The sequence below is a fragment of the Lingula anatina genome, chromosome 9 (assembly GCF_051362555.1).
Source record: "Lingula anatina isolate TDL-2025a chromosome 9, LinAna3.0, whole genome shotgun sequence".
NCBI lineage: Eukaryota > Metazoa > Brachiopoda > Lingulata > Lingulida > Lingulidae > Lingula > Lingula anatina.
Window position 1 is genome coordinate 19756299 of NC_141775.1, and position 14130 is coordinate 19770428.

At 39.8% G+C, this 14130-nt stretch overlaps 1 protein-coding gene across 1 annotated transcript; it reads right to left on the minus strand.

Annotated features, from left to right (window-relative positions):
- Positions 1 to 1221: 1221 nt before the first annotated feature.
- Positions 1222 to 6541, minus strand: LOC147760107 (hydroxysteroid 11-beta-dehydrogenase 1-like protein). The gene is made up of 5 exons (XM_086996329.1): positions 6292 to 6541; positions 5650 to 5780; positions 5388 to 5489; positions 2604 to 2817; positions 1222 to 1454 (listed from the first exon to the last, which is right to left on the minus strand). Exons 1-5 carry the CDS (start codon positions 6380 to 6382, stop codon positions 1222 to 1224), a joined length of 771 nt encoding a protein of 256 aa, XP_086852455.1. The 5' UTR covers positions 6383 to 6541.
- Between the last annotated feature and the right edge of the window lie 7589 nt (positions 6542 to 14130).

Sequence of the window (14130 nt, forward strand, 5' to 3'; positions counted from 1 at the left end):
CAAGTGTATACTTCATATTGCCTAGTAACAGTTGCCTTGGTGATCTCCAAGGCAACAAGTTCTGGTTCTACTGGCTGTATGGTGTTGTGCCAGTCACTGCCAAACATGCCTACGAATGATTTCACCGCTCTCTCCGTCCCTGAAAAGATAAGGTTCAATAAATAAAACGCATCTAGAAAGACCAAAGAAAACATTTGTTTTTGATTCTTGTTTATCATTTTGAAAGAGAGAAAAAGTAAAGAATTAAGGTTTGATTTTGGAACCATCGGAAATGCCATTAAAACGTCAAGTTGAAGTTATACAAATATTTTTTCCACATTCACATGATTTCACCCTGAGCTTCAGAGATAACTTGACACTAACCTCTTCACAATAGCCTATCTTCATCGTGTCAAGTTACCTCTGACGAAAATAGTTTGACCTAGTTTATATAAGCCAATCGAATCCAAGTTTCAAAATTTTTCACCAAAGTTTGGTGAAAACGCTGATTGGTTGACCGTCAATCGGTAATCCTCGGCTGATTCCGCAAGCTCCATACTAACAACAAAGTTACTGTCGAGTGCGGAGACATCCGAGTAGTGCCGAGTGCATAACCGTACACAAAGAAAGCATGGCGTCTTCTACGAGTGACTACGTAAAATAATGTGTTATCTCTTGATTCTTTGCATAATATGAGTATATCGGAATTGAAACCAGAGCAGTTTGAGGCCCTGCATCATTATCTACTGAGGGATGATGTATTTTGCGTGCTGCCCACAGGTTACGGCAAGTCCCTGATATTGAGCCTTATCTCTGATTGGTCCGGATTTGAACAAAGCGCGCTTTGACTCGTTCGCGTTCATTGGCTAGATCGTTCAATGAGTCATTGAGTGCGCGCTTTAAATTTGATTGGCGGGCGGCGGGGGCAATCGAATGTGGTCAGAGGTAACTTGACACGATGAAGATAGGCTATTGTGAAGAGGTTAGTGTCAAGTTATCTCTGAAGCTCAGGGTGCATGATTTACATAATGTGCAAAAATCAAAGACACTATGTACTGCCAAATACAAATAACAATAATAAACACAATATCACACTTGACTATAAACGATGGCATCGCTATACCTGTACTCACGTGTAGCGCCTACCATACACAAGGTAACAGACACCCCAGAGTTATAGAGAGCCAGTTCCTGTACTTACGTGTAGCTCCTACCATACACAAGGTAACAGACACCCCAGAGTTATAGAGAGCCAGTTCCTGTACTTACGTGTAGCTCCCACCATACACAAGGTAACAGACACCCCAGAGTTATAGAGAGCCAGTTCCTGTACTTACGTGTAGCGCCTACCATACACAAGGTAACAGACACCCCAGAGTTATAGAGAGCCAGTTCCTGCCTGAGGACGCCAAAGAACCCCTGGAGAGCGTACTTAGTGGCGGTGTAAACGGCTGTATATGGAGTGGCTGTAACTCCTGAAATAACAGCGTGGTCTGAATTAGTACAGATACTGTAGTGACATCTTCAGTCATTAGTACTTAGTGGCGGTGTACACGGCTGTATATGGAGTGGCGGTCACTCCTGAAATAACAGCGTGGTCTGAATTAGTACAGATACTGTAGTGACATCTTCAGTCATTAGTACTTAGTGGCGGTGTACACGGCTGTATATGGAGTGGCGGTCACTCCTGAAATAACAGCGTGGTCTGAATTAGTACAGATACTGTAGTGACATCTTCAGTCATTAGTACTTGGTGGCGGTGTAAACGGCTGTATATGGAGTGGCAGTAACTCCTGAAATAACATTGTTCATTGCTATGACATACGCCCACTGGACTATAGGTACCATAAAACTAAAACAACTATGGTCGTGCTATTTTAAAATACATTTTTTATAAATATATTTATATAATTATAAATATATCATATTAGTTCATAATGAGATTGACAGAATTGTAGGAAAATAAAACGATGTAGTTTGAAACACGTGACAGTAAACGTTTGAACATGTGTGACAGGAATGGAAGACCGGGCTCCCATATGATTAGTACAGGTTAGGGTTAGCGGTGTGACAGGAATGGTAGTCCTAGTAATGGAAGTCCAGGGTCCCATATGATTAGTACAGGTTAGGGTTAGCGGTGTGACAGGAATGGTAGTCCTAGGAATGGAAGTCCAGGGTCCCATATGATTAGTACAGGTTAGGGTTAGCAGTGTGACATGAATGGTAGTCCTAGGAATGGAAGTCCGAGGTACAATATGATTAGTACAGGTTAGGGTTAGCGGTGTGACATGAATTGTAGTCCTAGGAATGGAAGTCCAGGTTCCCATATGATAAGTACAGGTTAGGGTTAGCGGTGTGACAGGAATGGTAGTCCTAGGAATGGAAGTCCAGGCTCCCATATGATTAGTACAGGTTAGGGTTATTTGGAGTTTTGGGGTTATTTTATTGGACTGTACAAAGTTGTGGAGAATGGACTACAGTTCCTGTCAAACTGACCACTTCTGACGCGTCTTCAATACAACAGCAACACTTTCAACATTTTATGGAATTGAACTTTTTTTTAATTCTCTTGTTATTTGAAACTTTTTTGTTTGAAGTGATCGACAAGCAGACGACATACCCACCCGCAGTAGAGGAGACCACAGAAATGTGACCACGACTATTGGTTAACAGAGGTAGTGCATGGGACGCCAGGTGAACAAATGACCGGAAGTTAACGTCCATACTGGTGGTCAGTCTCGTGAAGTTGTCCCCTGTCCCCAGCCACGGCTGAACGTTAGGGAGTATGGCATGGTTCAAAATCAGTATGTCCAGCCCTCCGAGTTTGTTTTCCGCAAACTTAGAAAAAAAATAATAACGTTTTTTTAATATTTAGCCAATCGTTTGTTGCAATTCTGGAGATATTTTGCAGTTGTACACACTTTTAATTCTCACTGTTAATTGACACTGTCCTCACTGTCCGTGCTTTCGTTAAGGTCGCAAAATTCGTCACGCTTGTTTCCATGAATATTATATTATATTTAAAAAAAAAGAATAAGATTGGTATCCAATTCCACTTTATTTAGACACCGTCCCGTACATTTGACAATACTGTAATTCACAGCGTTCACATTGTTCAGGACCCATATAACCCATCTACCAATTGTCGGGAGCGCACGTGGATCAAGAGACGCTCCCGATGACCTAATTACGTAAATAGACTTCATTAACTTTGTGCGCTGATTGGGCATTGGTCCTGCAGCAGAAAATCCACCTAAGATCATAATGATAAAGGAAACTAGTATAAAAGATCATATTTGTTGTCCCCACAAAATGAAAAAGACCCCTTTTAGACCTGGAAGACGGGCCCTTTTCTTCCCGGACCCTTTCCATAGGCACCTTTAACGGGCTAAAGAAAGTTTGCTGGGCATCCTCTAGATAATGAAAGAGATTTAGACTACCCTCCAACCTCTGTCTCCATTGCTATCCTTCGTTAACCGTAACGAAATTTTCCCTTTTTGCCCAATTCACTTCTTTCATTATATCTACAAACTTACCTCTAATAGTGACATTGTCCCATTGGGGGTTTTCAATAGTCACTAGGACAATCCACTGAGCCTTCATGACTTTCAATGGCTGCCGTTCCATAAGGAGGACTCCGTCCGTTAACTTTTGTAACTCCCCGTGAACTCCCGAAGAAAACAAAAAGATTAACAAAGTTAGTAGGGACTTACCTGCTAACTTACCTAGTGGGAGACGTCCATCTCCACTTCCTGTGCCACATCCTCGTGGTCTACAGCCTGTGCCACATCCTCATGGTCTACAGAACCGTCCTCCATTTCCTCTGCCGCTTCCTCGTGGCAGGTATTGCCTTTTTGCTCTGTCGCTTCCTCGCGACAGGCTTTCTTCTTTGGTTGCTCGTGAACCAAGTCCTCTGCTGTTTGCATGCATCTTTTTCTGTGTCTAGTGAAGTGTGAATGTTGGGGTACGGTGGCTGCCTGTATGCGCCTTTTCCTGTACCTGGTGTTGTGAGTGTGTGTAGGCACTGTGTTTCGCTTTGATGCTACTGGAGCTTCCCACTCGTGCACTGATTCAGTGTCTGAGTTGTCAGTGTCTGAGTTGTCGGAAACACTTACCGTATCACCTACCTGGCCCTTCGCAGGTCTGGCTACTTGGTCAGCAACTCTGTCCTCAGCTGCTAACTGCCCCTGCCTTGCGTCTGGAGTTCTTTTTAACACCCTCGGACGTCTGGCCCTCGGCGCTATGCCATCCCAGACTACACCTCTATCAACTAATCGGATCTTATCTCTATTAACTACTCTGGTCTTACCGGTCTGTTGGTTAATTAGCCAGAATACGTTATTTCTATGGCGCGTCACTGTCCATTGGGGGTCCCACTTTGATCCAAATGTAATATTATCAGGTGCATATATGATCACACTATCACCCACCTCAATCTTGTTCGCGTTTGCCTTTGCGTCATACCGTCTTTTGTTTTCTAATCGGCCTGCTTGTAAATTGTCGCGCGCGGTGATCAGGGCGTCTGATAAGTCACTTAAACGGCCTTTTAGCGCGAGAGGGTCATTAGACACGTTTAAGGTTGCCGACAGCGGCATTCGCGGTCTTCTTCCGTACACTAGGAAGAATGGGGTAACATTTGTGGCTACCGATACGCTGGTTCGATAAGCAAAAAGCGCGTTCGCGATGTTTTCCTCCCATGCCCGCGTGTTGTTATTTACAACTCTGGTTATCAAGCCCTTGAGTGTTTTATTGAATATTTCTACTTTCCCTTTACACCGCGGATTAAAACTCGTGGTTCTCCTGTGATCTATTCCCAGGCCTTGCAAATATGAGCGAAATTCGTGCGCGCTAAATTCACTGCCTCTGTCCGATATTATAATTTCGGGCACTCCGTGTCGCGGAAAAAATTTCGTAGTCAGCGCGGCTTGTACTGATTCGGATGTTTTATTGGGAATGGGAAACCTTTCTGCCCAGCCACTAAGGTGACAAACAACGTTTAGACAATATTTGTTGCCTGGCGGAGACTCTTGGAAAGGACCGATTAAATCCATACCAATTATCCATACTTATTATTGGGTACGCGGGTAAAGGTAACTCGCCCAAGGTGGTTCTTTGCGGTCGCGTTTTGTGTACCAGACTCGTGGGACATTGTTTTATCCATCGCGTCACATGCTTTCTCATTCCCGGCCAAACGTACGCGTGAGTGAAAGCTTCCTACGATTCAGTATGTTCAGTACACAATGATAACTGCCGAAATTGATAATGCCAACAATTTAGCTTGGTTCCCGATCTTAACGTCCTTTTGCGTGTGTGTACAGTGTACCTTGATAATCCAAGCTGTCTCCTCCATGTCTCCCAGGTCAATGTGTGTGTGTGTGTGTGTGTGTGTGTGTGTGTGTACTGTGTACCTTGATAACTCTAGCTGTCTCCTCCATGTCTCTCAGATCAGCTACTGTGTACACATGGTTAGACTCAGGTGCCGGAGATAACTTTTTACACTCTGCGATGACCTGAAACCGTTATTATGGAAAACTGTAAATGACACTCAACTGATTATTCAAATAACAACCCCAATCTGTAAGTTATAGAGCAGCTTGTGTAAAGAGAAATAAAATGTTAATAAAACACATTGCCTTAGATACGAAATGAGAAGTTATACCGGCAACTGACCTTTTTTAAGAGATTTTCTCTGCGCGCCGTCAAAACAAGGTTTGCTCCCATCTTGGCGAAATGGTACGCCACCTGTTCTCCAATTCCAGAGGACGCCCCGGTAATGAGCACTCTCTTGTCTCTCACCATGGCTGTGATAAAACCGATATGCTTATATCAGCCTATTATCATTTTGATTTCTGTTACAAATCTGGAAATTTAATAACGCACTGGTATTTTTTTTTAATTCACGTGTAATGGCAAAGTTTCATGTGGCCTTATTTTGGGCAGAAGACGTAGATTGTGGTTATGATTTTGAAGACAAGGAAAGAAATATATGCATGGTACGAAATCCATGCGTTAGCACTCCTTTTTTCGGCTTTATGTATGTGTTTTCTGGTTGTGTTTACTTTGTTTAGCGCGAAGAGAGAGAGAGAGAGAGAGAGAGAGAGAGTTGTACACAAAACATGATCGACTTGCGTTTTTTTTTCAAGTTTTTTCAAGCGTTTTTAGAAACTAAGTTGGTCTAACTAAAGTCACTAATCGTTTACGCACACACAGATTACAAATATCAGACCCATTTCAACCATGTAGAGTACAGTAGACTATATGAACATGTACATCAGACTTAGATAAGGAGCTGCAAAGAGCGTTCATGCTCACCAGGATCGAAATCATCCACGTAGAGGGTGGCGATATAGATGGCAGTCACAGTGAGGAGGACAGCAACCAGTGTTTTTGTCTTGGAACCCATGTTGAATGATTTCTCATGTCCAGTTCTCAAACAAAGAGCATAGGCCTACCAGTGCGCGATAGCCTCTGCATCCCTAAGTGACCTTTTAATGTATTCCCGGCCTACTCCCCGTTCTATCAGTAGCATTGAGACCTATCATTATTAAACTATGAACATAACATTACTGATCAGGTCAGGTTAGTACATAAGATAACAAGTACGTGTGAGGTACGCTGGCTGGCAGGAGTCTTAAGTCGACAACACTAAGGGCTTGTACAGGGGGGGGGGGGTAAGACTGGGTCTGCTGTGTTAAATCCTATATAGGGCACATTCAACTGAAACACTTATCATACATATTATATCTTTATTATGAATACTGCGGATATTAAGAGGACACGAGGCATTCACTTACACTTAACATTTAAAAGGCTAAATGAATAAGACTGAAGTAGCCAACACATGTGGCTAGAAACAAACGGTGGTATGTAAGTGTTTGGTGATCATCATGCACGTGTTGCGTACACACAGACACTTGTCTTGTGCGTTCTTGTTTATGTTCAGACAGGACAGGCGGTAATTAAGGGGATATGTATAGACAGTTCAAAATGAGAGAACGATGTTATACACAGTCTCCAATCGTTTGATTTTGAAGAACTATAAACCTTTTTCAAATTCATAATAGAAGACTCGTGATCTTATATACCATCAAATATAATGTTTATTTTTACCGTCCCGAATCCAAAATCGTGTCAGAACCCAACCCATAATTGTGATTATATTGATTAACTTTTCTTTGAATACATTCTGGCTCCGCAAAAAAAAAAAAAAAAAAAAAAATATATATATATATATATATATATATATATACGTCACACGTGAATATTCTGTGTGCGACCTCTTACACTGACCGTTTATTACCATAGTCTTTTTTGTAATTCGTTTTGTTTTCGCCCCTGACGAGGCCTCAGGGGCCGGTTTCACAAAGCAGTAGTTAGTTAGCGATCGTAGTTAGCCTCTCGCTAGTTATGAGTGCCGTTTCACAAAGCAATCGCTAGTTCTCTCGCTCGTTATTGTCTCGTTGTTACCTTGGATATTTAACGACTGGTCAGACCAGTCGCTAACTTAGAGTTTCATCGTACGCATGCGTAATGAGTGAAATAAAAAGGTTGCTTATTTACCGTTGTCTGTCGTTTGTCTTTGCATCCAATATGGCGGCTACTTTTCTTGCTTTCCGTACCGCCAGACGGCAACGTAGACTACGACGCTTTCATGAAAGGCAGAATCTATTAGAATATACACACGATGATGCAATTTACGAGAGGTTGCGCCTAGCTGTGACAAAAAGAGCGACAAAAAGGTGGTGGAGATCCTTTACGACGACCTCAAAGCAGACGTTCTTATGCATTTCCAGCCACCGAAAATTGGAGAGTTAGTGCTTTCGTGACACTTTTACGCAAGAGTTCCACTTCCGGAAGACGGTTTCGAGACTACGGTGAGTAACGAGAGAACTAACGACCGAACTTTACGACTGAACTTAGCGATGAGTTAACGACTGCTTCGTGAAACACCCCTCGAAAATCGCTAAGTTTGCTCGTTAGCGAGGTAGTTCAGTAGTTAGTTGTTCTAACTAACTACTGCTTTGTGAAACCGGCCCCAGGGCCGAAACGGCCGTAGGGCATTTTTTTTAATAAAATGCAGAGGAAGGTCTGATTTGTTCACATCCTTGATTTTATATATATATATATATATATATATATATATATATATATATATATATATATAAAATAAATTAAAAAATAGATTTGCACACCTTTTGGAACATGAGTTAACGCAGTATTTCAAAATTATTATTTCAATAAAGTAGCTGTCGATAATTCCCATAACTCTAGCTCTGTTACTAATGAGAAATCAAATTTTGAATTTGATAACAATAATGGTAAACAGCACCCCTCATAAGATAGGACTACTTTACATTCAAAAATAAGTTGTGTAATAGATTCTACCGCTTTCATACAAAAGTTACACAATTTACTGCATCATAGACAAGGCTTACTAATACCTGTACATATGATGGCCCTACTCAAAAATCACCACAACAAATCACCGCTTCTTATTCACTGGTGACTGTTACTTACTAATATTACACACACACACACACACACACACAGTACACACACACACACACACACACACATACACACACACAGTACACACACACACACACACACTTATATGTGTCCATCTGACAGCCGAAAAGCACTGTGTGTTTTGTGTGTGTGTGTGTGTGTGTGTGTGTGTAGCGACAACATAGATCACTGACGCTGTTGTGAATACAGTGTACCACTAGGAAATAATGGTGATGACGATCTAGAGGATGAACACCAAGAAAAGCAACATCATCTTGTAACAAAAAAGTGCTACATTTGTAAAATAAAACTAAAAAATCATGTCAGGGTTCTTGAAGAAGCTGTTTAATGGGGTTTGACATTATGTCACACTGTAAGTAAGTTAAACGAAGTTAGGGTATAGTTTCAAATGCAGTTCTTTTCGGTCAATCATATTGGACACGTGTACTCAGTTCAGTTATGGACCAGGTGATGAATAGTTTGCTTCTTTCTCTCATTTGTAACAAAATTCAGGTCAAAACAAAGCTTCACAAGTCCTTGCGATATCATTTATTGTTTCTAGTAACAAACACAGTCATTGAATTCATGCCGGAGTCAATGTTGTACTTGTAGACCCGTGCTTTGCTGGCTCAAGATCGTCATCATGATGAATTGCTGAAAAACAAGGAAAATGTACAGTATGAAATATTATGAATATATATATTATGATAGCCATCTTGCTGTTTAGAAAAACTATATAAAAGGATAGCACCAGTATTGAGAACACCAGTGGGATTGGTTAAGTGCAGTATTTCCTGTCAGCAATCAAATCCTCCGAAAGTAGAAATGTTTCCTCAAATGCAAATTGAGGACGCAAAGATATTTTTTGGTAGAAATATGAATCTTTTGAATAAATTCTCTCTCCATTCAATTCCAGATAAATCATTTATGCGTTCTACTAAAACAATAAATATTCATCATAATCCCTGTGTTGATCTTGTTTTTAGAATTCTTAAATTAGGCTCAAATGCATTTATAAAGATCAACTAAAATTACACATGTAAATATAAAACACCCACGCTTTCAGCAAAGCGCCTTCTTCAGGGACTGTTTAAGCATAATTTTGACATTAAAGCCACCTACAGTCACAATCATCATCAAAATGGAAGGACCTCCTTAACTCTCGAGAATGCATAAATAAATATCCAAACAGCGCACCTGAAATTAAGAATACATGAGGCATGTTAGCTACATTATGATAGGCTCCAACAAACGTGCTAGTGGCATTATGATAGGCTCTTACAAACATGTTAGCGACATTATAATAGGCTCTTACAAACATGTTAGCGACATTATGATAGGCTCTTACAAACATTATAATAGTCTTTTACGATCACTGGGAGGGTCTACAGTCTATCGGATATTTAGCTGCTATCCCCGATATTCAAACAGATCCAAAAATAAAAACAAGGCAGCAAAGCTGTCCAATACACAGACAGAAATCAGAAAATAATTCACAACATTTTAATTTTAACAATAAACTATATAATTTCCAGAAAAATTGACAGGTTTTTCAATTGTAGCTGTATTTTAGTTCTATGTTACCTTTCTGTAAGTTTGAGAAGAGTAAGTGACATGGTTTTCCTTTAATGGTCACTATGGGGGCAGTGCCCACTTAATTTTTGATACAAAATTACATGATGCTTAACAGCATAATGACCATCAATTTTAAATAATAAAATAAAAGTATCATGAATATTCAGAAAATGTGACATGGAAAGGTCTTCAAGGCCATGGAAGTTCAGAGTCACACCTTGAAAATGAAAAAAATGTAAACTGTGATGAAATGAGTTTATTTCCATTTTCAACATCTTTTTACATAAAACAAAATAATAATTTTACTGTCATTTTAAATGATCAAACAAGAAAATTGTTGACATAGGGAAAATATCAATATTAAATGTACATTGCTGCATTCTGAGATTCTGAACATGGTAAATGATTGAATCTGACAACCTGCTATGATATGAGTTTATTTCCGTTTTTGACACTTTATTACACAATATGCAAAAAACAGGTTAACCATTATTTTTATGTCATCAACTAACAATATTTTTAAGATGGAGAAAATGTCAAAGGAACGTGTCACTTGTGCATATCTAATTAGTTAAAAAAATGAGACTATTAACATCCCTAAGACTTACATCTGAGACAGAAAAAAAAAGCATAAATATATATAACTTTTGTAAAAATGGTTCGATTAAGCTGGTTGTTTTAAAACTCCACCTGTATTTAAGTAAGATTGTTCACTCCTGCACTCCTGTGAATTTCAAGACAATAAGCCAGTTTAAAACCTTTGGCCTGTGGAATTTATTTGAGTCATACAAGATACTAGATACTAGATACCAGATACTTATATGCATTATTGGGAATCCACGCTTCCCCAAATAAATAAATCACTCCATCAACCATAAAATAGCTTTAAACTACTCATTTCTTTAACTTTTCGGTCATAAATTTAACCTACTTGCCAGTATCTGACCTAATTATCTACACTCTTCATATACAACAGAGAAAGCTAGCAGCAAAATCTGTTCAAATATCATTTTTCGGTGAATATTAAGCAATGTCTTTTGGTAATTTCTTATTTATACTATTTGAAATTATCTGCTGGTATTAGGTTGGCTTTTGTGGCAAAAATTGACTTTGTATATGTATGCATCTTTAGAAGTCTTTGCCTTCCTATAAATTGTGATGGTGCTTTGTAAGTTAATGTTTCATGAAATCTTTCCTAAGATACTTTGTATTGTGGTTGAAGGAATCTGTGACGGAACAGATTTATATAAACAATACTTCAATATATATTGTATTTCTGGTCTTAAATTCCCCGTTGGTGTCTATTATTATTATTATTATTATTATTATTATTATTATTATTATTATTATTATTATAGATTTTCTTTCTGCTTTCGTCATGATAGACGCAAACGCGGTGCTCTGTTCCTGCGCCAAACCTGATAACCTTCCCCTTTACCGGCACTACCAATGTTGTCTACCTATATTTTCCATTCAAGTTTCGATCTGCTGTCGGGACCCACATCATGTTAAACCAGGCATGGTTCTTAGTAGTTCTATACATGTTACCACATAACAAGGACTGAACACATGCTGATATACACTGTAGATCCTGTGGCACAACCATCTGTATACATGCATTTATGCATATTTTTATGTAACTGGGTGTTTATGTGAATCACTATCATTCAGTTCATGTACACTTTGGGTTAAAACACAAACTAATGCACACACGCACATACAAACACACACACACACACACACACACACACACACACACACATACAAACACAGAGAGAGAGAGAGAGAGAGAGAGAGAGAGAGAGAGAGAGAAGGTGGGGAGTGAGAGAGAGAGCATTACAATCACCTGTCCTCTTCTTCACTGGAGCAGCTGGAAAAAATGTGATAAACATTTTATAAAACAAAATAACTGTTGAATCGCTTCAAGAGATTCCAGTCGAAACTTTCTTTCTCTCTCTCTCTCTCTCTCTCTCTCTCTCTCTCTCTGTGTGTGTGTGTGTGTGTGTGTGTGTGTGTGTGTGTGTGTTTCACTTACCGGAAGATATCATAGCCAGGGTCAGGAGACAGGAGAGAATAATAACTGCAGTGACTTTCATCTTTATCTGATATTCAGAGTGCTGCATATGGAAACGTGGTACAAGATAAAATACACATCAACGTTTGCGTTACAGGCGACAGATGCAAACGGATTTTAAAAAAATGCTGGTGCACCTTAATGTAGTTTTCATGTTTCCATACTGGTATATATTTGTCATTTGTTGGGAAGTTAGCTTCAGTATAGAAGGTCTTGTATTGTAAATGTTTCTGTGGTCCTCCAATATCTACTGCATGTTTATAACAACTGCCTTGTTGTCAGAACACGTGTTTATTAGAATCAGCCCACTGAGATACACAATGACCTCCCAGGTCAATACACACATCATATAGGTGGCGCGCTGCACAATATGTGACATCTCCCTTTTTATGAAGAAACAGGCACCGTACAAGACTTTAACTTTAAACTTTAACTTTGTTAGAAATAGTGGCTTGTGTGAACCATTCAAAGCAGTGCCTGACTAAAGAGCAACAGTGAAACATTAACTTCATTAACAAACTGCATAAATCACTGTTCAAAGTTTTCAATAAACAACGTGCATAAAGTCACTGTTCAGTTTTCAATAAACAAACTTTCAATAAACAGTCTTTTCAAAACACACACAAAGTTTAACTTACTAGTCTACAAAATACAACACCCAAAGGAATAACTGATTATAAGTGTCAATGTTCCTTCTGTTGATAAACTGTCAACTTTGTAACTCCAGACTAGTAACTTTTCACAGAAACATAGACACAGTTTAGGTTAATGAACCATGAAAGTACACATGCACTGAGATGTCATCAAAACAAACATAACAAAACAAAAGGCAGAGGTTGCTAGCACATGCCTTATTTATAGATTAAGCCTATCTGGAGGTTTACTAAGCCTTCCGGACCTGGTATATTTCTCACATTGAACTCCAGATTTCTCAGTGCTTTCCTGGTGTTTCTTTTGATGATATTTTTTAAGTGGCGACTCAGATTTACAGTCCTGATTGACTGGTGACTCGGGTTTACTTGTTTCATGGAGATAAGGTATTTCCTGCAAATCATTGGAAAATTTGAAGTTCCCTTTTCTGAGGTGTCTTCTGTTCCTCCTGAATGAATGACCATTGTAGCTTACTACATAAGACCGAGGATGTGCGTCCCTCTTTACAACTGATGCGGGCTTCCATTCTCCCTGGCACTGAAGACCGACTGATTCTCCTGGAGTTAACTCGGGCAACTCCTTTGCTTTTCTGTCATATATTCTCTTGTACCTCTGCTGTTGTCTATGTAGCTGCTGCTTTGGAAACACTACTTGTGGTTCAAGTAGCTTGGTAGCTGTTGGAATCTTAGAACGTAAAGCTCTGCTCATTAGCATCTGGGCTGGGGAAAAATCCATTCCTGAGATTGGAGTATTACGATACTCCAGCAAGGCAATGTATGGATCTCTTCCATCACTCATGGCTTTCTTCAGGATTTTCTTAATAGTCTGAACTGTTCTCTCGCTCTGTCCATTTGACTGAGGATAGTGAGGACTCGAGGTATCCTGGTTTATTCCCCATTCTCTTGCGAAGTTTTTAAAGTCATAACTCCCAAATGGCATATTGTCAGAGACAATTGTCTCAGGAATTCCATGTCTAGCAAATATAGACTTTAAGTGTAGTATCACGGTCTTGGCCGTTTTGTCCTCTAAGTAAGAAATCTCTGGGTATTTGGAATAATAATCTACCACAACCAGGTAGTCTTTACCCTTCAAAGTCATAATGTCCGCTCCAACTTTCTCCCATGGCCTGTGTGGTATCGCGTGCGGAATCAAGGGCTCCTTTCCGTTGCTTGGACGAAATTTACTGCACACCGAGCACTGGGCAACTATCAATTCTATGTCCGCTGACATTCCTGGCCAGTATAGTGAAGATCTTGCCCTTGCTTTGCATTTGTCAGCACCCAAGTGGCTTTCATGAATTAGAGACAACATGTCTGATCGTAACTTGGCGGGAATTACGATGC